Source organism: Camponotus vicinus, unplaced genomic scaffold (genome assembly GCF_025532165.1).
Source record: "Camponotus vicinus isolate PSW18456_S1 unplaced genomic scaffold, iyCamVici1.0 SCAF_1, whole genome shotgun sequence".
In the NCBI taxonomy this organism is placed as follows: domain Eukaryota; kingdom Metazoa; phylum Arthropoda; class Insecta; order Hymenoptera; family Formicidae; genus Camponotus; species Camponotus vicinus.
The window spans coordinates 27,726,940-27,753,239 of NW_028141945.1; the positions used below are offsets into that span (position 1 = coordinate 27,726,940).

The following is a 26,300-nucleotide window of genomic DNA, read 5'->3' on the forward strand; positions in this document are numbered from 1 at the left end:
GTGCGTATAACCACGATCTCATAATGCACACTCACACCTCACACTAAGCGGAGAGAGAGAGAAGAAAAAAAAAACGTCCCTGTTCGGGCGCCAATGTAACGGTCGTATTTTCGGACGTTCTTTCGCTGCGCGGATAGATCGTCGGTGCGAGGTTCGTTGGCAAGAAAATACGCGATGTGTGTTAAATGAACGTATTTATCAAGAGACACGGTAGTGTCTTTGCTAAGTCCCAGCGTAAGCAAAAAATGCACTCCGTGTATTATTACGCGAGTCGGATTGAGAGTATAACTCGATATTTTTATTTCTCATATAACCGCTCAACGGATCGAGTTCTTAATAGAATTAATCGATAGCTTGGGTTTAAATTAAATAATAAAAGTGTTTTTATTTTTGCGCTACGTGCTCTGTAAACGGAGATATCATGATGCAAAGTCTGAAATGTGAAAATTTCGATTAAGAAACGTCGTCATGGTCGTCATCAACTCCTCTTAACGTAACAAAGAAAATACAGAAATACGTTTCCAACGTCTGCCACAAGAATGCGCTAGCAGTGATTCACGCGACGCAGCATTAGTAGCGCTCTGTGGCGTTAACGGTGCTTATAAATATGTTGTAAAAGGTTAAGTGTGTCACTTCAGGTAATTATATAAAATAATTAATAATATACATATAACATTTATATATTTAGATTAGATTGTATCTATATTATTATTTCAGATTATATATATATATATATATATATATATATATATATATATCAAGAGACACGGTAGTGTCTACTTCACTACAGCTATAACATGGACGTGGACACAGCGAGTGACAATACATCTATCGACGACAAGATAGATGACTTTTGCGAAAATCCGACGCGGGATGCATTAACGGAAGGTCTTATGAGTCTCTTGAAACTTACGGTGGATCAACTGGACGAGAGAATTCGCGCCACAAGGTGACGTCAAGTTTTCTGTTTTCAGCGCGCATGCAATAATAGTAACATTTATTTTTCGCGTTTCTTCTTGCAAATTTACGTATATTTATTATTCTTATATTTCTTTCACAGTATGTACTATTTATTGCAAAATATATGTTTATTCATCGAATTGTAACGATAAAAAATTGCGATTTACTTACACAAGCGACATATATATCTTATTGTTACCTATTTTACAAGAATTCTTGAGCATTTTGAAAATCATTTTCAATTTTCATATATAATTATTGGAATGTTATAAAAAATTGTGCTTCTATCATGTACTACAAGTTGCGTACAAAAGTTGCGAAGAGTATTATTTTTTATGCATAACTATTCTCTTTGTTATAGGATATGTCAAATAGAGCTGAAGCAGCGGATTGTTATTACTTAACATTGATTACTTTGCAAGTTTTATAAAAGAAATTTCTTACAATTTTCACCGTAAATTTTATGGAAACTCCAGTAGTTAATTTATCAGATGAAGAACTTAAGACAGTTTATGATCCTTCTGAGGATTCGTATCTTTTAATAGATGATTTGGAAGAAGATGTAGACATTCTGCATGCGATGAAACCTGTGATTTGTTTAGAAATAGGTAGTGGTTCTGGTATAGTCATCACAGCTCTAGCAATGGCATTGAAAAAATATAATGCTCATTTTATTGCAATTGATATAATCATTATAACATAGAATATTGAAATTCAAAATTTCAAAATTAAAAATAATTTATGCTTTGCGAAAGAAAATTAAAAATGAAAAATAGTTTATGCAAAAGCATAGAAAGAAAAAATCATTATAACATAGAATATTGAAATTCAAAATTTCAAAATTAAAAATAATTTATGCTTTGCGAAAGAAAATTAAAAATGAAAAGTAGTTTATGCAAAAGCATAGAAAGAAAAAATCATCATAACATAGAATATTGAAATTCAAAATTTCAAAATTAAAAATAATTTATGCTTTGCGAAAGAAAATTAAAAATGAAAAGTAGTTTATGCAAAAGCATAGAAAGAAAAAATAAATACTCTATGCTATGATGATATTACATACACACACGCACACGCATGTACACATATACAAACATATTTTTATATCATCATAACGTAGAATATTTAAATTTTCAAAATTAAAAATAGCTTATGCTTTGCAAAAGGAAATGAAAAATAAAAAGTAGTTTATGCAAAGCATAGAAAGAAAAAACAAAGACACATTTATAAAAAATATTCTATGTTATGATGATACACACACACACACGCACAAACGCACACGCACAAACTAATCATGGAAGAAGTAATGGAGTCAGTAATTGAATTATCGTCATCGTTACATGTTGAGGCTGAAGCGATTTTAAAAGAAATCATCATAACATAGAATTTTTAAATTTCAAAATTAAAAGTAGCTTATGCTTTGCAAAAGAAAATTAAAAATAAAAAGTAGTTTATGCAAAGCATAGAAAGAAAAAACGAAAAAACACATTTATAAAAAAAAATATTCTATGTATGATGATGTACACACACGCACACACATATACACACGCACACACACACACAAACATATTTTTATATCATCATAACATAGAGTATTGAAATTCAAAATTTCAAAATTAAAAATAACTTATGCTTTGCGAAAGAAAATAAAAAATGAAAAGTAGTTTATGCAAAAGCATAGAAAGAAAAAATAAATACTCTATGCTATGATGATATTACATACACACACGCACACGCATGTACACATATACAAACATATTTTTATATCATCATAACGTAGAATATTTAAATTTTTAAAATTAAAAATAGCTTATGCTTTGCAAAAGGAAATGAAAAATAAAAAGTAGTTTGTGCAAAGCATAGAAAGAAAAAACAAAAAGACACATTTATAAAAAATATTCTATGTTATGATGATACACACACACACACACACGCACACGCATACACATTTAAATATTAATAAAAATTAAAAATATTATTTCTATAACGGGCTGAGGTTCTTGGATTGGAACTTCGGCCTCGGGCTCGTCCTCTCGACCGTCCCGCTCTAGCCCATCGTGCACGCGGTTGTTCTACAATAAAAGAAATATTTTAATGTTATTTTATTTGAATATAATATTTAAAGAAGAACTGCACGGATTAACTATATTGAAAGTTAATAAATCTAATTTTAATATATGTACATTCAGATTCATGAATTTAACATTACGCAAAATACTTTTAGCCTTTTAAAATATAAAAATAATTATTTGTGAATTAAAAATTTCTTTTGTAAAATATAATTTATACGACACAAAAATTCATGAAAATACAAATTTTAATTCTATAGAAGGCTAAAAATACTTTGGGCAATGTTAAATTCATAAATCTGAAAATGTAATAGATTTATTAACTTTTAACATAGCTGATTCATTTAGCTGATTCCTTTATAATTAACGTGCCAATTATATAATTCAAAATTATTTACCTCTTACTTGCCCCGCTGTCGTTATCGGTGACGACGGCGGCGGTGGCAGCGGTGACGACGCTGACGGCGATGGCAGCGGTGACGACGTTGACGGCGGCAGTGGCGGTGGTAGTGATGCCATCGTTGGTGGCGGCGATTCTTTTTGTGTTTCCATTAATTTTTGTGTTTCCATTAATTTTTGTATTTTTTTTTTTAAGTATTATATTTTCTTTTAAAGCCGCTTCAGCCTCAACACGTAAAAAGGACGACAATTCAATTTCTTCCATATTGTAGGTTCTGAAAGAATGGAAACATATAAAATATATATTATAAAATATGTTTAGAAATGATAGTAGAAATGATAGATAATAAATGATTAATCTTCATTTTAATCTTTTATTGTAATGCATATATGTATTGTGTGTGCAACACAAATATGAATTACAATAAAAAATAAGTAATTACAATAAGTGAATTACAATAAAAATAGTAAAATAAATTTTTATTCCCTTGTTATCTTTCATTTCTTACGCATATGTATTAATAATATAATGTGTTACACTTACTTTTTAGGATTTTCTTCATTTTCCTTTTCGTTAGATCTGAAAATAGAAATGTATAAAATATATTGTACAATATAAAATATTTTTGTATTACAATAAAAGATTAAAATAAAAATTAATTCTTTGTCATCTATTTTTATTATATATTTCTATATTTTTATTATATATATGTATTACAATATGTATTACAATAAAGTGTTAAAATAAAAGTTAACCAAGTATTGTGTGTGCAATACATATGCATTATAATAAAAGATTAAGATAATAAAATATTAAAATAGATTATAAAACATTTTTATAATGAAATAATAGATTGTTATCTATCATTTCTATAAAAAATTTTATAATATTTTATTATTTTATATATTTTATGATTTTAATCCTTATTGTAATGCATATGAGTTGCACACACAATACTTGGTTAACCTTTATTTTAATCTTTTATTGTAATACATATATATGTGTTATACGCAGAAGTACATATAGTTACGTATCGCAACAACTAATGGTTAGTTTTAATTTTAATGGTCTATTTTAATCTTTTATTATAATGTATTTGTATTGCGCATGCAACATATAGTAATATATATGTATTATAACAATCATTAGTTATTGCGATGAGTAATTATATGTATTTGTATGTATAATACATATATGAATTATAAGATATTTAAATAAAAGTTAAACAGTATCATGCGTGAAACATATATAATAGAAGATTATAATAAAAGATTGAAATAAAATATATAAAATAATAAATTATATTATAAAATATCTTTATAGATATTATTAATAATCATTGCTTACCTTTTGTGAGTTTCATTATCATTAATTGCTGGTTCTTTTTCGTTTCTGGAACTGTAAATGTATAATATAAGTTATAAAATATTTGTATAAAAATGATAGAAAACGTATTGGTTTATCTTTATTTTATTCTTTTATTGTAATACATATGTATTGCATGCACAACATATACATATTACAATAACGAATTAAAATAAAGATAAACTATTTCATTTCTATAAAGATCTTTTATAATATTTTATTATTTTATATATTTTTAATCTTTTATTGTGCATATTTGTTGCGTGCACAATATTTAGTTAACTTTTATTGTAATGCATTTGTATTGCTATATGTTGCGTGCACAATACAAATGTATTATAATAAAGGATTAAAATAATCATTAATTATTGCGATGAATAACTATATGTATTTCTGCGTATAACATATATTTTATGTATTATAATAAAGGGTTAAAATAAAGATTAGCCAAGTATTGTGCATGCAATACATATGCATTATAATAAAAGATTAAGATAATAGAATAATAAAATAATAAATTATAAAATATCTTTATAGAAATGATAGATAAGTGATTAATTTTTGTTTTTATCTTTTATTGGAAGTGAAAATATATAATATAAATTATAAAATATTTTTATAAAAATGATAGATAACGTTTTGGTTTATCTTTATTTTAATATTTTCTTATAATATGTATCACGCGTGCAACATATAATGTGTGTATTACGATAAAAGATTAAAATAAAGGTTAACCAATATTATCTATTATTTGTATATTAATAAAATTTATATATATATATATATATATATATATAATATATTTATATTCATGCTTACCTTTTGCGATTAGCCATTGTAAAAAGTGGAAAATAACTCACTTTTTCTCCGTTCCATTTATATATACAATGATAAATTAGATAAGCAAAGCAACGATTATTCATTAATGGATTTATAAGTATTAATTGTGAATAATAAATGTAGATTTCTAATGACATATTGATTTGTAATTATCCGTTATTTTTGCAATAAGAATAGCAAAGAAGTTTGAAGGATCTGAATATCTATATAGTAAGCAAAGAGGACCGTCGAATTTTAATGAAATATGACGGGGGTGGTGGCGGGTTCTTTGCTCATTTATTTAAAGATGTTTAACATATAGTACAAAAAAGAGTGATATCCCTAAAAAAATTACCCTTTTAAAAAAAAGGTAAAAAAAGGTGCTAAGTCCGCGTAAAAAACAGTATATGTATTTGCAAAATAGTGTATTATTAACTGTAAAAAACTATTGTAAAAAACCTGTCTCCAAAATAGTGTTATTTTAAAACTGTAAAAAACTACTGTAAAAAACCTATCTTCAAAATAGGATTATTTTAATCTACAAAATAGTTATTTTAATCTGCACAAAATAGTGTTATTTTAAACCGTAAAAAATTGTTCTACAAATTATTTTAATTTTGTGTAAAATTGTATATCCTACAAAAATAATGATATCAAAAAAATTGCGCTAAGTGAAAATAAAAACTTATAAAAATATTTTAACCAAAAGAAGTTATATAAAATGTTGTTTTAATTTTCTACATTATATCCTAGAAAAATGATGATATCCAAAAATTACGCTAATTGAAAATAAAAACTTAAAATATTTTAACTAAAAAAAATTGTACAAAATAATTGTTTTAATTTCCTACAAATAATATTAAAAAGTTGCGCCAACTGAATAAAAATTTTCACTATAAAATATACATTTCTTTTTTATTTCCAATATTAAAAGAAAAATGATATTAAATGAATTGTAATATATCTATTATAAAAAATCGTTGAAAATATGAACAATCATATACATTGCAATAATCATATGCATATATCCTGAAAAGTTTAATTGAAAAAAAAAAAGGAAATGATAATACAAAATACAAAATTAAAAATTATTAAAAAAATTAAAAATTAGAAATTAATAAAAAAAAATAAAAATTTATATAAAAATTAAAAATTAATACATATAAAAAAATTTTAGTTAAAAAACTTAGCGCTGCTACGTTGAATAATGTGCTAATGAAATTAGCAGCGCTAAGTTTTTTAACTAAAATTTTTTTATATGTATTAATTTTTAATTTTTATATAAATTTTTATTTTTTTTTATTAATTTCTAATTTTTAATTTTTTTAATAATTTTTAATTTTGTATTTTGTATTATCATTTCCTTTTTTTTTTTTCAATTAAACTTTTCAGGATATATGCATATGATTATTGCAATGTATATGATTGTTCATATTTTCAACGATTTTTTATAATAGATATATTACAATTCATTTAATATCATTTTTCTTTTAATATTGGAAATAAAAAAGAAATGTATATTTTATAGTGAAAATTTTTATTCAGTTGGCGCAACTTTTTAATATTATTTGTAGGAAATTAAAACAATTATTTTGTACAATTTTTTTTAGTTAAAATATTTTAAGTTTTTATTTTCAATTAGCGTAATTTTTGGATATCATCATTTTTCTAGGATATAATGTAGAAAATTAAAACAACATTTTATATAACTTCTTTTGGTTAAAATATTTTTATAAGTTTTTATTTTCACTTAGCGCAATTTTTTTGATATCATTATTTTTGTAGGATATACAATTTTACACAAAATTAAAATAATTTGTAGAACAATTTTTTACGGTTTAAAATAACACTATTTTGTGCAGATTAAAATAACTATTTTGTAGATTAAAATAATCCTATTTTGAAGATAGGTTTTTTACAGTAGTTTTTTACAGTTTTAAAATAACACTATTTTGGAGACTGGTTTTTTACAATAGTTTTTTACAGTTAATAATACACTATTTTGCAAATACATATACTGTTTTTTACGCGGACTTAGCACCTTTTTTTACCTTTTTTTTAAAAGGGTAATTTTTTTAGGGATTGTAATATACAGAGTATGTGTATGCGAATGCGTGTGTGTGTGTGTGTGTGTGTGTGTGTGTGTGTGTGGTAATTCGGCTGGCCGATTAATGACGCGACCAATGCAGTTTCGATGTTAGGTCCGGTCTTTGATCGCGGACACCTGTTCGGTGTTTACAACGTGCGAGACAGCGCGTGTTTTTGCGGCACTTTTTCCGCGGGGAATCCCGATATTCTTGGAATCCTCGGGTTCTCGGAATCGACAGGCGCTTTCCCGAGAATTATTATTTCCCCGGCGCTACACTTTAAAGGGCCGCGTTTGGTCTATTAAACTCGGTGCGCTTTAATCCCAGCGGTGGGTGTCGTGATAAATGAATGCGCTTATGCGCTCGGTAACAAAATACGCGGCGGCGGAGGCCGCGATAAACGGATGCGTTTATGCGTTCGGTAACAAAATACGCGGCGGCGGAGGCCGCGATAAACGGATGCGCTTATGCGTTCGGTAACAAAATACGCGGCGGCGGAGGCCGCGATAAACGGATGCGCTTATGCGTTCGGTAATAACATACGCGGCGGCGGAGGCCGCGCTAAACGGTTGCGCTTCTGCGCTCGGTGCGGTTGACACGTGCGGCGGCGGAGGCCGCGATAATCAAATGCGCGTATGCGTTCGATGTTAAAGTGCGCGAGATAGGATCGCGTCGCGAAGGATGGTACTCGCGTTGCAGCTGGGTCGAGAACACTCGACTCGGGGCGGCTCTGAGCTCCACCTTCCGTGATGGCCCAGCTGCGGATTAGGTGGTTTGCACTTGTACTTTGGAATCGAGATCTCTCGTCTAAGACGGAGCGCGCTCCATCTTTCGTCCTCTGTAATGAGTGCTTGGTAGGATTTCTGGATTGCTGCTGAAGCGTACTGCTTAGAGCGGATCAGGAATATGGTGATTAGACGCCGAGATGTGCCCTTTTTATACCGACTAATTGCCCGCGTCGGCGCGCGGCGGTATAACCCCTTCCGAACGGTTTTTCGGAAACGGTACGGTCGGGTCCGTTCGGAGGGGTTCGGGTTGAGCGCCGAACGCGGGTTTTCGCCGGTCCGCGGTTCGGGCCACCTCGGCTCTGATCGGCGGTGTTCGGCCGTTTTGAGTCCTTAACGGCTCTGGACCGTAATGAGAACGACTAAAAGATGGGCGCACCGCGCCCCTGCCTCTGCCCGGCGGGTGTTCTGCCGGGCAGCAGCTTCCGGCTGGTGTTCTGCCGGGAATTAGGAACGATGCATCGGGATGCATCGTTACATCTATATATATATATATCCTACAGAATGAAACCAAATAATACAACTACATAAATGAAAATTATTGCATAAAGCGTTATAAGAATAAATTTACTCATCAGGAAATAAGCGACTCTCCGAGCCATGGTAACATCCGGCGATAAGATAAATGGACCGCCGACGGTCCAGTGCGACAGTCACGTTCTTCATTCCTAGAAAAATAAAATTATTAGCACCATATAATAATATTACTCTTCACAATTAAATTTTAGCTAACACTGTATACACATATGAACTACATACATATATATATATATATATATCCCTATACATATATATATATATATATATATACATATATATTATAGCGAATATTTTATATAATACAAAACAATTGTAATTATGATAGTTACGACATCAGAATTTATTAACCGCGATGTTAAATAGAGTTATACAATTATATGATGAATAAGATATCACTTTGGAGCAAAACATGTTAGAAGATCCATTCAAGTTTATTTAATAAAGCTCAAAATTCTATACTGAAAATACATTCATGCAAATAAAATAATTCTGATGGTCAAAATACTGTTATAAAAATCTTACCTTTGTAAAAATAAATTAACAAGCTCGACGTCACCCCCACTACTTCCACGCCGGAGCGCGCCCACTACGTCACAACCCGCTCGAGGAAGGACAGCTATAACGATGAATAGCGGCCGAGCCGCCTATGCCTAGGAGCGCACGCATCCTCCTACCACTACGAATGTCGGTACGGAGTGGGGACTAGAGAGTACCTCAGGGAGCATAGCTCAGTCCTCCGTGCATTTGATTGTCAGCTCTCAGGACGAAAGGAAGCAACAGCCTGACAAGTGTAGTAGAATCTTAGAACTTGTATTCAAAGTTTCACTATAATAAAGTTATTCAAACTCATACTTGGATCTTCTGCCGTCATTCCACATCGGATCCCGACCTCTCTTCAGGAACCGCGCCGAGGCAATTGGTTTCCAGCAGAAAGCCGTCGTCTTCGCTCCTGAAAAGGCAACATCAGCTAGTAAATACAATTTAAAATTATAACACCTTACTTCTCTACGTTTCTTAATACTTTCTTTAACAACCAGTGACTTACATAGTCATATTTGAATTTAATTGCCATCCATTCTCCTCTAGAAATATATCCATCCATCCTCCTGTATACTTAGATTTATTTTATTTTGACTTGACGAATTTCCACCGATACTCTTATTAATTTTAAGAGTGAAATGTCGCTTTGTGTCAGTCAATTGATGTGCATTGGGTAGCGCCGTGCTACTCCTCGGCCGTTTAGAGAAGGATCTTCCCTCAGAGATATTTCTTTAATTCTGTGCTGGGAGACGTGACGTCTTGTACATCGACACTTGATCTTAAGGCATGGGACGCACTGTTACGTCCCGCAACAAAAATTTTATGTCTTATTCAAATACGCAAAACTTGCCTCTATAATCTTCAATCTGTAATACCACCGTTGAACATATCAATCTTAATCACACCGCGTTACATATTATTGTCTATGTAATTAATATTGTTAACTAAAATCTCACCGCACGATATATTATTACCAGTATTTCTTATTATATAATCCCATCGCGCAATGTATTATCACCAATATTTATAGTACATCAATATTATCCCGCCGCGCGATATACTATTGTCCATGTCTCCAAAAATAATCTTTCTTTATTAAGAAGCTAGCTATACATAACATAACCTCACTTAAGAATGATAGAAATAATTTTAAGTATTTACCCGCATATAATATTGTCCGCATAAAAATTACCGACAAAATAGTTTCCTACCTTACCGACAGTAGGTAATGTCACCGCACAAAAGTTATCATCAGATGGTAAGGAAGTTTCCTACCTTACAGACAGAGTAAAAGTTACCGACAGAAAAATTACCGACGTTACCGACTGAAGATAAAATCATTCCCTACTTTACCGACTGAAGATAAAGTCACTTCCTACATTACCGACTGAAGATAAAGTCATTTCCTACCTTACCGACTGAAGATAATAATGTTGCTAACCTTACCGACATGCAAAAGTATATCTCTTTTATTGGTGTATTATCCTGATACTAAAAAAGTTAGTAACTAAAATTCAAAGGACTTTCATTAAGTTATATATACATATATATATATGTATATGTACACGTCTCGACACCGACTATACATATATCATTATTTTAAGGTATAGTTTTAAACCTAAAAATCTTTAATCCTTTACTAACTCAAAAAATAATATAGGTATAAATCTCGTAATAATTTTTACTTAAAGAGCATAAAAAGCTGAGTTGATACATATATGCATAATTATGAAAACTTCAATATTACTAATTTTATAAGTAAAGTTTTAAATATGATTTTACGTATGCAATATTATAAGTCGCTATAAAATGCTCAAGGCTAAATGCAATGCGCTTCTCGGAAGCGCCGATCGATCGCAATTCTCAGAAACGCCAAGCTCGCCGCATTCCAAGCTCAAGGCTATGGAATATTCCGCTCGAATATTATTGCGTACGAATATTATTATTAAGAGACACATGAATTTACCGTTAAAAATTAATATTAAGCATATGCAATAAATTTTATTAATTTATTAAATCAAGATCCTAACGGTTATAAATATTAAAAGTAAAACCAAAGAATAAAAATTGTTACAAAACATGTTGAAATAATTTATTAATAGTCTTTATTCCACCCTAAATTAAAATTATATTACTTATATTCCACCGCGTGAAATAGCTGCAATCATTTATTAAAAACAATTAATTTACATTATTTTATTCCACCGCGAATTAATTATATTCATATATAAAATAGCCGCAATACTTTATTGCGCCATGAAATAAAATTAATTTATATTACTCTTTTAATTATATCCCATCGCAACATAAAATAGATTATTGCACGCTAAAATAAGATTTTGTTAACAACAATTATATTCATATAGATATATATATATATATATCCCACTGCGTAATCATAAATATATATATATTTTCAGATGTTAAAAGAATTGTAATTATAATAATTATGATATCAGAATTCATTAATAATATTTAATAGCATTTTTTATAATAATACATAAAGACAAAAATGAACTTTTGAACGGAGCATGCTAGAAACTCCGTTGACATTTCTACAGTTAGAGCTTAAAATTCTACATTAGAAAATATATGCATGTGAACTGCAAAGAAATTCTGATAGTCAAATAATTATTATAAAAATTAATGTCAAAAGACAATGTAACCAGTATAACCGATTCTATACTGACCGCTCCGTCGCCCCCACTCCAACTCTGAAGAGTCCCGCCATCTACAACGCAAACTATGCCCACTCCCTGCGGCAACGCCCAGCGGCGCGCGCATCCCAGCCGGGAGAAGGGAACCAATGAGCGATCGCGCCGCCCACGCCTGAGGCGCGCGCATCCAAGCACGTCAGAGGGAACCAATCACAGCCGACTGCCCTTCACATCAGCGTGCATCCTCCACCATTGGGGCCGTGTGCAAAGTAGGGACCGACGCCTATATAAACCCATGCAGAGCGATCCTCCGCGCATTTGACTCGGCGCTCTCAAGAAGACATCCCCGTACATCAGAGCCGTCAAATATTATATTCAAGTATACTTTAAAATAAAGTGTCTTCGAGCTTATAATCTGGGTCTTCTGCCACTTATTCTCCAACGGCTCCAGACCTCTCTTCAGGGACCTCGCCGAGGCAGTCGGTCTCCAGCAGGGAGGAATCATCTTTACACACCAAGAGACTTCATTACCTGACTGCAACCCTCTTCCTGAGCCATCACCGAGGTAGACGGCATCCAATGGAAGGAAGCAGTATCCACACATTAAAATACAGCAACTCTTGGTAAATACTTAGATGAATGTCATTCATCTAAATTCTTAATTCAATTCAACTCAATACTAACAACATTAATTTTAATTATTCGGGAATCTATACCTTCAGTCCACATTTCCTACTCTCCATTGATTTAAATCTTAAACTTTATTTCAAATAGAATTATCTTTTGATTTTATTGAATTATTGAGTGTTTAACCGGTCTTTGGTTTAAACCACAAGAGTGAAATGTCGCCTTAGAGTAGTCAATTGATGTACAATGAATGAGTGCGAAACTGCTTCGGCAGGGCGAACCCAAAGCGCGGCTCAGTGAAAAAGTAATTATCTTGAGGGAAGTTTCCTTTTAACTTGGAGCTGTTGACCATTTCTGCAAAAGAAACTAGAGCGTCTTGTACATCGAAACTACTCAAAAGAGCACGGGACGCACTCTTTAAAGACAGGTTGAATCATAGAATTTGAGCTCTGATTTAGTATAGCATAACGAATGAATATTAACTTAATAAAACTAAATCAGCAGACAGATAGACACTGACTCATAAGCAAATCCTTCCCAGCCCTCAATTAATTTAATTTCGAACTTGAATGACTTTTTATGGGACTTATCTCCTTGACAAGACGACTCGATTGACAGTGAAAAAGGCGAAGCTGCTTCGGCAGAGCGAACCCAAGGCGCGGCGCAGTGAAAAAGCAATTATCCTCAGGGAAATTTCCTTTTTTCTTGGAGCTGTAGACCATTTCTGAAAAAGAGCTAGAATTTCTGAAAAAGAAACTAGAAGGTCCTGTCAATTGACGTTTGATTAGGCGAAGATACAATTTCGGCCCGGTTAATTGGCAATTTTCATGAGATTGTCTTTTAATTTTGGAGCTGGTTGACGCAACCGTCAGATTGAATCTAGCCTTGATTTCAAGACACGAGATACATCCCAGAAATTAGTGATGATACACTGGCTTAGCTTTTGATAATTTCAATTATCATCTTAATACATTTCATTAATTATAACCTGACATTGTAAGGTTAATACTAAGCCAGACAGGTGGATACATTATTAAAGTATCCAATCTCCCAATTCCTCCTTAAGCCTTCTCGATTTTCAGTAAACCGACTTTAGATATTCAAATCGCAATTTAAAACTAAAACTAACCTAATAATTTAACAAAATTATATAAATTAGCGTTGGTCGAAAATTTACCATCAGTCAATAAGTTACCATCGGTCGGGTAAAACCGAAATCTACATTACCATTGGTCGGTAATTCAGAAACTTAATTTACCATCGATCGGTAAACCCGAAATCTACATTACCGACGGTCGGCAAAACTGATGTTACCATCGGTCGGTAAAATCGAAATCTACATTACCATCGGTCAGTAAACCCGAAATCTATATTGCCGACGGTTGGCAAAACTGATGTTACCATCGGTCGGTAAAACAGAAATCTTTATTACCGATGGTCGGTAAAACAGAAATCTACATTGCCATCGGTCGGTGATTTTCGTGAGTCGATAATTACCCCGGGTCGGTAATCCATTATTAATATATTACTACTATAATTTATTCTTCTCCGACTATATTCTAGCCGCAATCTAAACCCTTATGAAGCTTCAATGACTAGATCTGACTATTCCTCTCTTTACTCTTGGGTTAATAATTATTTTTTACTGAACGAATAGTCACGCGAGACCTTTTCTTTTTATTTAACAGGTGTTGGTCAACGTAAGTAACATCGAATCCCTATACAATATTATTCCATCTTTACTTAATTAAATGAATTGTTACCAGACTATATAATTAATAGATGGTCCGCGTACGACGTGCAAACAAAGGTACTCGACGAACGCCTTCCATTCGCGTAACCTCTCGTCGTATACGCAGAAATAGACATACACGACGCTTACCCCATATTATTGTTTCGCTGGATAACGAAATCATAGAGCCAACCCCATCTACGGTAAATCAGTCTTCTCCTTCCATCCCAGAGATCGCAGTAATAAAGGTTTCAACGTCAAACGATCTGTTTCCCCCTCCGATTACTGAAACCGAAGAAGATATAGAAATCCGGGAACCCCTCGACACCCAGATAGACACCTTCGCTTCGATAACGCCATCTACGGAGAATCACTACACCATCCCAGAAACAACAGAGGATTTTCCTGAAGAACTGAGCCACTTTATTTTGGAAGCCGAAGAGCGAAACGCTGAGATAGCGCCAATCCAGTAATACCAGACCAGTATAATTATTCGCCGGAAGAAGACGATTTCTATCCTCCCCCAAGCTATTCACCAGTAACCTACGAGGATCTAGACCCTTTCACACCCTTAGAGATTCCCCAAACAGAAACCGAGATACCTATTGCAAATATCGATATCGAATATTCTCCCAGAAATGTATGGTTACTCGCTGGAGGAATAAACTCACAATTGTTATATGCTTGATATAATAAATAAACAATATTTATCAAATCTGTAAAAGAAAAGTAGCAAAAGGTGAAATAAGTAAAGAAATCTTAAATTTACATAAAACATATATTTATTCTCACTCCCTCCTGAATCCTCTCTATAAGCACAATAGACCTTCAATCTCTCGGCGTCCCAGATTAATCTATGCTTTTATGACCTTGGGAAAATGAATAAAGACAATTATATGATTATTAATTTTCTTTGTTAATCTTTCTCCTATTTATTGTAACTCATTTCTTATTATATCTCCATACATATTATTAGTAGTTCTTACATAGAGTATTTATTTGTCAATATTACAATTTTATAGTTCAACTATATTGTCCAAAAATTCCTCGCCACTTAGGTAGTCGAGAAGGCGATTAACCTCCTCATCCTCAAAATTTTCCTGAATCGGAGAAATGGGCACGAGAGATAAATCAAATGGTATTTCCCCTGGCTGAACTGGTGAGAAATTGAGGGTAGAATATCCGGAAAATAAATCTGGCTCGGGGGAGGGTGCTTGGATTTCTTGTTCTGCTGTCACAGGAGGTTGACGGATTTCTGCATCTCGCTCCCATGCGTTGAGTAGTCCCAGAAAGATCCTTCCAGAGGGATTGTCTAAATCTGTCACGATGGTTGGACACTCATTGGTGTTGGATGTCGTGTTGGAGGGGTCTGATGTCTCAGAGTAGTCCTGTTCCTCACCAGCAGGAATGGCTCGTGTAAGGGGGGGTATTTAATCTCGAAACTGGAACCTGTGGCTTAAATGCTAATTCGTAGCGGGTGTCTGTTTGCTCGTTAACAGCCTGGATAATGTGCGGGGGAATGTCGTCTCGGTCTACGAAGAACGTTCGCGACTAATTTAAATTCTCTCTTAGAAGACGTTGGCGTAATAACGGATCATGTCTATAATGAGAACCACGGCGTCGAATCGGGAATTCGCGTCGAGTGATAGTGTCCTGACGTCGGGCGCTAACCATCTATTAGTAAAATGATTTATTTTAATCTCTTTATTTGTAGTATAATTTATTAATTATTAGAATTTCGTTCGCGATTGCAAACACTTACGGCGAGAATTTGTGAGGGGTCACCTGTCAAAAGAACGTACTGCGTGAGTAGTATATTCAATGGACATGCATATGCACGATAGAGATGGAAAACAATTGAGAGAATTTATTTTCCTTCTTAATAAATTCGGGGCATTAACTTCTGTCTTCGGAATAAATTATTTTAATTGCACGGTGACGTATGTAATTTGTTTCCATTCGAAAAAATGTATTCGCTTGTTTGGAGAACAAAATAGTGATTTTAAAGTGTTAAGCATGCATTATTTCCCAGGTAGGATTGAAGACTTCGTACGAGGAGAGGATGTTGTTGCGGGATATGTTTTCTAAATGAGTCTACCAATGCGGCTGGCTTAGTCTATAAAAGTGTGAAAATTATTGAAATATTGAGTCAATCTAAGCCAGTGCTATTTTACTATATTTCGACAGGTTCTCTAAGAGTGTGTTACGTCCCCAGTTCCTCAGGACTGGTCTGGAAGTCTTACTTTCCCAGTTGGACGCAATTAATCTCTCAATTTGTTTTAGGGCAACCTGCTAGGCCAGCTATACCTTGGGACGCCGAGAGATTGAAGGTCTGTTGTGCTTTGTAGAGAGGATTCAGGAGGGAATGAGAATAAATATATGTATTTGTAAGCAAAATCTTTATTTATTTCCTTCCTTATTTTCTTCTTTTCTTTACAAGCTGGATAAATGTTGGTATTTATTTATTAATTAAATTGAGATTATTCCAAGATCCTTTGAGTGAGGGGATCGTTGAAGTCTAAAGAAACGGTTGAAATTTCAGCTAAAGTATAGTCTGAGAAGAATAAATTGTATTAGTATTACGTTAATAATGGATTACCGACCCGGGGTAATTATCGACTCACGAAAATTACCGACCGATGGTAATGTAGAGTTCTGTTTTACCGACCGATGATAATGTGGCTTTCTGTTTTACCGACCGTCGGTAATGTAAATTTCGGTTTTTACTACCTACCAATGGTAATGTAGGTTTCTGTTTTACCGACCGATGGTAATGTAGATTTTTGTTTTATCGACCGATGGTAACATAAGTTTCTGAATTATCGACCAATGGTAATGTAGATTTCGGTTTTACCGATCGATGGTAACTTATTGACTGATGGCAAATTATCGACCGACGGTAATTTATATAATTTTGTTAGATTATTAGGTTAGTTTTGTTTTTAAATTGCGATTTGAATATCTAAAGTCGGTTTACTGAAAATCGAAGAGGCTTGAGGAGGAATAAGGAGATTGGATACTTTAATAATGTATCCTCCTGCCAAACGTCTGGCTTAGTATTAACCTTACAATGTCATGTTATAATTAATAAAATGTACTAAAATAATAATTGAAATTATCAAAAGCTAAGCCAGTGTATCATCACTAATTTCTGGGATGTATCTCGTGTCTTGAAATCAAGGCTAAATTCAATCTGACGGTTGCGTCAACCAGCTCCAAAATTAAAAGACAATCTCATGAATATTGCCAAATAACCGGGCCGAAATTGTATCTTCGCCTAATCAAACGTCGATTGACAGGACCTTCTAGTTTCTCTTTCAAAATTTGTAGTTCTTTTTCGGAAATGGTCAACAGCTCCAAGAAAAAAGGAAATTTCCCTGAGGATAATTGCCTTTTCACTGCACCGCGCCTTGGGTTCGCTCTGCCGAAGCAGCTTCGCCTTTTTCACTGTCAATCGAGTCGTCTTGTCAAGGAGATAAGTCCCATAAAAAGTCATTCAACTTCAAAATTAAATTAATTGAGGGCTGGGAAGGATTTGCTTATGAGTCAGTGTCTATCTGTCTGCTGATTTAGTTTTATTAAGTTAATATTCACTCGTTATGCTATACTAAATCAGAGCTCAAATTCTATGATTCGACCTGTCTTTAAAGAGTGTGTCCCGTGCTCTTTCGAATAGTGTCGATGTACAAGATGAACTAGTTTCTTTTTCAGAAATCGTCAACAGCTCCAAGTAAAAAGAAACTTCCCTCAGGATAATTGCCTTTTCACTATGCCGCAAGGAGTTATCCTCACAGTACATCAATTGACTACTCTAAGGCGACATTTCACTCTTGTGGTTTAAACCAAAGACCGGTTGAACACTCAATAATTCAATAAAATCAAAAGATAATTCTATTTGAAATAAAGTTTAAGATTTAAATCAATGGAGAGTAGGGATGCGGAAATGTGGATTGTTGAAGGTATAGATTCCCGAATTAAAATTAATGTTGTTAGTATTGAGTTGAATTGAATTAAGAATTTAGATGAATGGCAATTTGGCTGAGTACTTACTTAGATCTGCTGTACGTTGATGAGTGGAAACTACTTCCTTCCACTGGATGCCGTCTACCTCGGTGATGGCTCTAGAAGAAGGTTGCAGTCCAAAGAGTCAAGAGAATTCGTCGTATAATAGTTGAGTTTATTATTTGAGTATAAGTACAAAAGAGCTGAAGGTAAGTACTAATTAAAGTTGTTGACTGTAGTAGATCGTTGGGCCAAATGCCAGTAGTTGAATGTTGAAGATCGTTGGGCAAAATGCCAGAGTTGTTAAGTGTTGAAAACGTTGGGCAAAAATGCGAGGAAGACCGCTCTGCATGGGTTTATATAGGCGTCGGTCCCTACTTTTCGTCCGGGGTCTGATGGTGGAGGATGCATGCGCCTCAGGCGTGGGCGGCGTGGTCGTGATTGGTTCCCTTCTCCCGGCTGGGATGCGCGCGCCGCTGGGCGTTGCCGCAGGGAGTGGGCATAGTTTGCGTTGTAGATGGCGGGACTCTTCAGAGTTGGAGTGGGGGCGACGGAGCGGTCAGTATAGAATCGGTTATACTGGTTACATTGTCTTTTGACATTAATTTTTATAATAATTATTTGACTATCAGAATTTCTTTGCAGTTCACATGCATATATTTTCTAATGTAGAATTTTAAGCTCTAACTGTAGAAATGTCAACGGAGTTTCTAGCATGCTCCGTTCAAAAGTTCATTTTTGTCTTTATGTATTATTATAAAAAATGCTATTAAATATTATTAATGAATTCTGATATCATAATTATTATAATTACAATTCTTTTAACATCTGAAAATATATATATATTTATGATTACGCAGTGGGATATATATATATATATATATATATATATATATATATATATATATCTATATACAGGGTGATTCTGAACAGACGTTTGTCTTTAAAAAGATAAATTGTCGAGTCTATTCTAAGACGATTTTCCCTTTACCAAAATTGTCTACGAGGCTTAGTTTTTAAATTATTAAATAAAATAGTTCGCGAATTACGGAACGAGTACAAGAGGTAGACAGGGACGGCGCAACTCACCGTCCGATACAGGCGATCATGTGGGGCGCGCGACGCGATCAGCTGATTGCTGCATACGATGAGTGTAACAATCAGTGTGTGTGTGTGTGTGTGTGTGTGTGTATGTGTGTGTGTGGGGTGTATTTATGCACGCGTATCCACACATGCACCGTACTCTCTCTCTTTCTTTCTCTCTCTCTCTTTCTCTCTCTCTCTCTCTCTCTCTTTCTCCCTCTTTCTCTCTCACTCTCTCACTCACTCACTCACTCACTTATTCTTACCTTAATAATGAGATTCTTCATACTGCTGATAAATAGTAGTGCCCAGTGTGTTGCACGATAATAATCGTCGTCGACGAGACGTCGTTTCTTCAACACGCAGTCTGACACAAATAAGCGAAGTTTTTTCTTTCATCACTTTCGACACTTTTACAAATTTACTCGCGCACTTAATCACTCACGATTGATAAAAGGAGGAATTTACCAACGGTTACGGTACGAATTTAATAAACGGTTAACGCATTTAATTATTAATTACACACTCGATTAAAGAAACGCGTTAACAGAACGCGATACTCGATGCAAAGCGCGCGACGCGACGACCGACGACAAGCAGGTCAGGTTAATACTAGCGCCTCTAGCGCTGCCAAACATAAACGTGTAGCATTACGCGCTAGTACTAACCTGACCTGCTTGTCGTCGGTCGTCGCGTCGCGCGCTTTGCATCGAGTATCGCGTTCTGTTAACGCGTTTCTTTAATCGAGTGTGTAATTAATAATTAAATGCGTTAACCGTTTATTAAATTCGTACCGTAACCGTTGGTAATTTCCTCCTTTTATCAATCGTGAGTGATTAAGTGCGCGAGTAAATTTGTAAAAGTGTCGAAAGTGATGAAAGAAAAAACTTCGCTTATTTGTGTCAGACTGCGTGTTGAAGAAACGACGTCTCGTCGACAACGATTATTATCGTGCAACACACTGGGCACTGCTATTTATCAGCAGTATGAAGAATCTCATTATTAAGGTAAGAATAAGTGAGTGAGTGAGTGAGTGAGAGAGTGAGAGAAAGAGGGAGAAAGAGAAAGAGAGAGAAAGAGAGAGAGTACGGTGCATGTGTGGATACGCGTGCATAAATACACCCCCCCCCACACACACACTGATTGTTACACTCATCGTGTGCAGCAATCAGCTGATCGCGTCGCGCGCCCCACATGATCGCCTGTATCGGACGGTGAGTTGCGCCGTCCCTGTCTACCTCTTGTACTCGTTCCGTAATTCGCGAACTATTTTATTTAATAATTTAAAAACTAAGCCTCGTAGACAATTTTGGTAAAGGGAAAATCGTCTTAGAATAGACTCGACAATTTATCTTTTTAAAGACAAACGTCTGTTCAGAATCACCCTGTATATATCTATCTATATATATATATCTATATGAATATAATTGTTGTTAACAAAATCTTATTTTAGCGTGCAATAATCTATTTTATGTTGCGATGGGATATAATTAAAAGAGTAATATAAATTAATTTCATTTCATGGCGCAATAAAGTATTGCGGCTATTTTATGTATGAATATAATTAATTCGCGGTGGAATAAAATAATGTAAATTAATTGTTTTTAATAAATTATTGCAGCTATTTCACGTGGTGGAATATAAGTAATATAATTTTAATTTACGGCGGAATAAAGACTATTAATTAACTATTTCAACATGTTATGCAACAATTTTTATTCTTTGATTTTACTTTTAATATTTATAACCGTTAGGTTTTTGAATTAATAAATTAATAAAAATTATTGCATATGCTTAATATTAATATTTAACAATAAATTCGTTTGTCTCTTAATAATAATATTTGTACGCAATAATATTCGAGCGGAATATTCCATAGCCTTGAGCTTGGAATGCGGCGAGCTCGGCGTTTCTGAGAATTGCGATCGATCGGCGCTTCCGAGAAGCGCATTGCATTTAGCCTTGAGCACTTTATAGCGACATAATATTGCATACATAAAATCATATTTAAAACTTTACTTATAAAATTAGTAATATTGAAGTTTTCATAATTATGCATATATGTATCGACTCAACTTTTTATGCTCTTTAAGTAAAAATTATTACAAGATTTATATCTATATTATTTTTTGAGTTAGTAAAGGATTAAAGATTTTTAGGTTTGAAACTATACCTTAAAATAATGTTATATGTATAGTCGGTGCTGAGACGTGTACATATATATATATATATATATATATATATAGATATATATGTATATATATCTTAATAAAAGTCCTTTGAATTTTAGTTTTTAACTTTTTTAGTATCAGGATAATATACCAATAAAGAGGTATACTCTTGTATGTCGGTAAGGTTAGCAACATTATTATCCTCAGTCGGTAAAGTAGGAAGTAACTTTATCTTCAGTCGGTAAAGTAGGAAATGATATTATCTTCAGCCGGTAATGTCGGTAACTGTGTTATCATATGTCGGTAACTTTTACTCTGTCGGTAAGGTAGGAAACTTCCTTACCATCTGATGGTAACTTTTGTGCGGGTGACATTACCTACTGTCGGTAAGGTAGGAAACTATTTTGTCGGTAATTTTTATGCGGACAATATTATATGCGGGTAAATACTTAAAATTATTTCTATCATTCTTAAGTGAGATTATGTTATGTATAGCTAGCTTCTTAATAAATAAAGATTATTTTCGGAGACATCGACAATAGTATATCGCGCGGCGGAATAATATTGATGTACTATGAATATTGGCGATAATACATAGCGCGGTGGGATTTTATAATAAGAAATACTAATAATAATATATTGCGCGGTAAGATTTTAGTTAATAATATAAATTATATTAACAATAATATCTAACGCGGTGTGATTGAGTTTGATATGTTCAACGGTGGGATTACAGTTTGAAGATTATAGAGGCAAGTTTTGCGCATTTGAATAAGAAATAAAATTTTTGTTGCGGGACGTAACACTACACAGTCGCATGATACTTGACTGTCATCTTTTATTCCTTCTAATTATACCTTCGACTATCCATATTTCCGCATCCATACACACAATTTATTTAAATCTTACCTCGAATCGAAAGTCTTTTATGGGACTTATTCCCTTGACAAAACGACTCGATTGACAGTGAATAGTGCGAAACTGCTTCGGCAGGGCGAACCTAACCCTGGCACAGTGACAAGGCAATTATCTTGAGGGATTTATTCCAGTGATAGAGGTTTCCTTTTAACTTGGAGCTGGTGAGGCAAATAAAAAATTAGCGGCCTCCTGTCATCGTTCATCGTTTCGAAAATTATTCATTGCAAATAGAAATGATTAAATGTGTGGATGTTCCTTAAACCAATCTTAAATAAATTCCAACGCTACTTTCTCCTAAATATACACATACGTTGATTTTATTTGGACTACAAGTGTTCAGTCTTTGGTTTCAACCACAAGAGCGAAAAGTCACCTTCGACTTGTCAATCGATGTGCATTGGGTAGCTTCTTCTACTCCTCTGCCGTTTTCGTGAAGGATTTTCTCCAGGAAACTCCTTTACGGACTCTGTGCCGCTGTGACGTGACGTCACATCGACACTTGTCGTAAGACCACGGGACGCGCTCTTTAAAGACCGACTGAAACATAAAATAATAACTCTGGTTTAGAGTGATACATCGAATGAAATTATTAATATATAAATAAAACCTAAACCAGCAGATACGGTATTAAACCTTCTACTTTTCCTTATCCCTACACCCGTTTTATCATCATTGCATGAAGGATAACTACATAACAACCTTCTCTTATAAGAAATGAATTAAACTGCAATTTCGGAATCTAGCCAGTCTCTTTCTCCAAAGTTGTAACAGGATTCCAGACTTACGCGGTACGTTCTTTTTGACAGGTGACCCCTCACAGATTTTCACCGTAAGTGTTAGACATCGCGAATAAAAATTTTAATAATTAATAAAGTATATTCCAAACAGAGATTTAAATAAATTATTTTACTAATAGATGGTTAACGCCCGACGTTAAGATACTATCACCCCACGCGAATTTCCACTCCAACGTCGTGATTCTCGTTACAGGCACAACCCGTTGTTATGTCAACGTCTCATAAGAGATAGTTTATCTTATTCGAGAACATTCTTCATAGATAGAGACGATATTCCCCCACATATTATCCAGGCCGTTAATGAGCAAACAAGTACCCACTACGAGTTAACATTTGCGCCACCGGCCCCTGTTTCGGGAATAAATAACTCCGTCGTACAAGCCATCCCTGCTATTGAAGAACAAAGCGACCATTCCGAGGCGCCTGACTCCTCCGATACTTCGTCCAACATCAACGAGTGTCCTACCATAGAGGTACCATAGACTTGGACAACCCAACTAGCAGAATTCCGGTTAACCTACTCCTCCCTGGGAAAGAAATGCAGAAATACGGCGGACTCCAGCAATAGAAGACAGGCAAATACAGATGTCTCTGCCCCCCTTCAACGACCGCAGCAGTCCAGACTCATTTTCTGAATACTCGACTCCCAATTATTCCCCCGTACAACCGGGAAATACCATTCAACTTATCTCCTTTGCCGATATCCCCCATTCATGAGGGATTCGAAGACGCGGTCGTTAACGACATTTTAGATTATTTAGATAGTGAAGAGTTCCTCGACGAAATTGTTGAACTGTGATATGTATCATATGTAAAGTAATAATAAATTGAAAAGAACTCTGTATAGTAAAGGATTAAACAACAACAATAAATAAGAAAACCTTATAAGAAAATTAACTTTTATTCAATCATCGATCCAAATACCTCTTGAAGAAGCATCCATAGATCCAAAATCTCTCGGCGTCCCGAGGTATAGCAGGCCTAGCAGGTTGCATCAAAAGATAAATTGAGAAATTAACCTCGCTCGTTTGCAAGGGTAAGTCCCACAGGGAACTCTGTTCCTAGAAAACAGAGAGTGAGAAGCGTTAGGACGTAACAATAACTTTAAAAATGTATATATTAGAAACAACAATTTTTACATTACTTAATTTATCTTACTGAACATAATTTTAGAATTAATATGGTTCTTACGACTAAAATCACATTAAACAACCCAACATTTTATTCGAATAATTTTCAATTAGATACATTCTATTACTTGTATAACAATAAGTAAAAGTTATCCGAATTATATTGCGTTCGATGTCATTTTAAACGGAAAAATGTCCTTAATCCCTTTTTATCAAAAAAGATCAAATAAAATATAAGTTTTAGTTCTTATTTTATGGCAATTTAAAGTCGTAAATTATTATAAATAACGAAAAAGTTCCCGATGTCGAACATTGCGAAGTCTCTTACATGAGACTTTATTTATAATATTCACGAATATATGTCGGAAAATAAAATGCATTTTTTATTCATTTGAAAGTAATTTTAATAGAATAATGAGACTGTTGCGATTAAAATAATATCAAACACGATATAAATCGCATAAATTTAATTAAATATATAATTATAAAATTTGTGTTATCAGACTAATTAAAAATAAATAAAAATTTACCGATTTACGCCGCGTTTAATATAATTTTAATCGCAAAAATCTCATTAATTCATTAAAATTATTTTCAAACCGATAAAATTAAAAACAAAAGTTTCAATTCTTATTTTATGTTTACATTTTCCTGAATTGCGAATGTATAGAGGAAGCGAAGAAACCGAATGTAAGAGACTTCGGAACTCTTTGATGATAGGTCATCTCGCTTGCTCTCTACTCATGATCTTGTTTTCTCCGTCACACTTGACAATCGTGATAGACAGCTCGAAAAGATAAGTGGACCAAGAATCGAGAGCGAGTGAGACAATAATAGATGCGAGCGAGACAATAATAGGAGGGAGCGAGACAGTAATAGATGCGAGCGAGAGGAAAATAATAGTGTAAAAGAAAGATCCGATTCTAGAGCTCGAGTCCTTGTTACTCGTGCTATTTGTATCTCGTTCGCTCTTATTGTTATTTCTCTCGTTCTCTTATTACCTCGCTTCCGCATGTAACTCTCGCATCACTTTTATACATACATACGTCCATACATACACACACCCACACCCACACCAACACCCACACACACATACACACGCACGCACGCACGCACGCACGCACACACGCACACACATGCACGTACAGATTATATATTTTACCAGATGCGGTTTGCATATGCGCTCTACTTATTAATTAAAAAATACTTTTTAAAAAATATTTATCCCAGAGGCGATTTATTCGTGGACTGGTGGTTTTTAGAAATATTTCATACTAGATGCGGTTTGCATGTGCGCTCTGGTTATTAAGATATTTATTTCAGAGGCGATCTATTCGTGAGCTGATTATTAAAAAAAAATCCAGAGGCGATTTAATTCGTGTACTGATTTAAAAAAACTCAGAGGCCATTTAATTCGTGTGCTGGTTGTTTTTAGAAATATTTCATACCAGATGCAGTTTGCATGTGCGCTCTAGTTATTAAAATATTTATTTCAGAGGCGATCTATTCGTGAGCTGATTATTAAAAAAAAATCCAGAGGCGACCTAATTCGTGTGCTGGTTTTAAAAAACCCAGAGGCGATTTAATTCGTGTGCTGGTTAATCAAAAAAAATCCAGA

The 26,300-nt window shown here is 33.9% G+C and overlaps 2 protein-coding genes and 1 pseudogene across 2 annotated transcripts; 1 reads left to right on the top strand and 2 right to left on the bottom strand.

The window, feature by feature from the left end:
• Positions 1-355: 355 nt before the first annotated feature.
• On the top strand, positions 356-4,088 carry LOC145961512 (SNAPIN protein homolog). Its single transcript, XM_083081827.1, has 3 exons — positions 356-638; positions 718-949; positions 1,322-4,088. The coding sequence occupies exons 2-3, from the start codon at positions 798-800 to the stop codon at positions 1,362-1,364; spliced, it is 195 nt and encodes a 64-aa protein (XP_082937953.1). The 5' UTR covers positions 356-638; positions 718-797; the 3' UTR covers positions 1,365-4,088.
• LOC145961457 (uncharacterized) lies at positions 3,308-5,669 on the bottom strand. Its single transcript, XM_083081692.1, has 4 exons — positions 5,614-5,669; positions 4,777-4,827; positions 3,973-4,008; positions 3,308-3,703 (listed from the first exon to the last, which is right to left on the bottom strand). Exons 1-4 carry the CDS (start codon positions 5,628-5,630, stop codon positions 3,424-3,426), a joined length of 384 nt encoding a protein of 127 aa, XP_082937818.1. The 5' UTR covers positions 5,631-5,669; the 3' UTR covers positions 3,308-3,423.
• Positions 5,670-9,861: 4,192 nt separating this feature from the next.
• LOC145966087 (uncharacterized) overlaps positions 9,862-26,300 on the bottom strand; it is a 38,081-nt pseudogene continuing 21,642 nt past the window's right edge.

Coding starts and splice junctions, on each gene's coding strand:
- LOC145961457 (XM_083081692.1), bottom strand. Junction 4,009..4,776: donor GATAATGAAACTCACAAAAG/GTAAGCAATGAT, acceptor TTCTATTTTCAG/ATCTAACGAAAAGGAAAATG. Junction 3,704..3,972: donor AATGAAGAAAATCCTAAAAA/GTAAGTGTAACA, acceptor CCATTCTTTCAG/AACCTACAATATGGAAGAAA.
- LOC145961512 (XM_083081827.1), top strand. CDS start 798: ATGGACGTGGACACAGCGAGTGACAATACATCTATCGACGACAAGATA. Junction 950..1,321: donor GAGAGAATTCGCGCCACAAG/GTGACGTCAAGT, acceptor TCTTTGTTATAG/GATATGTCAAATAGAGCTGA.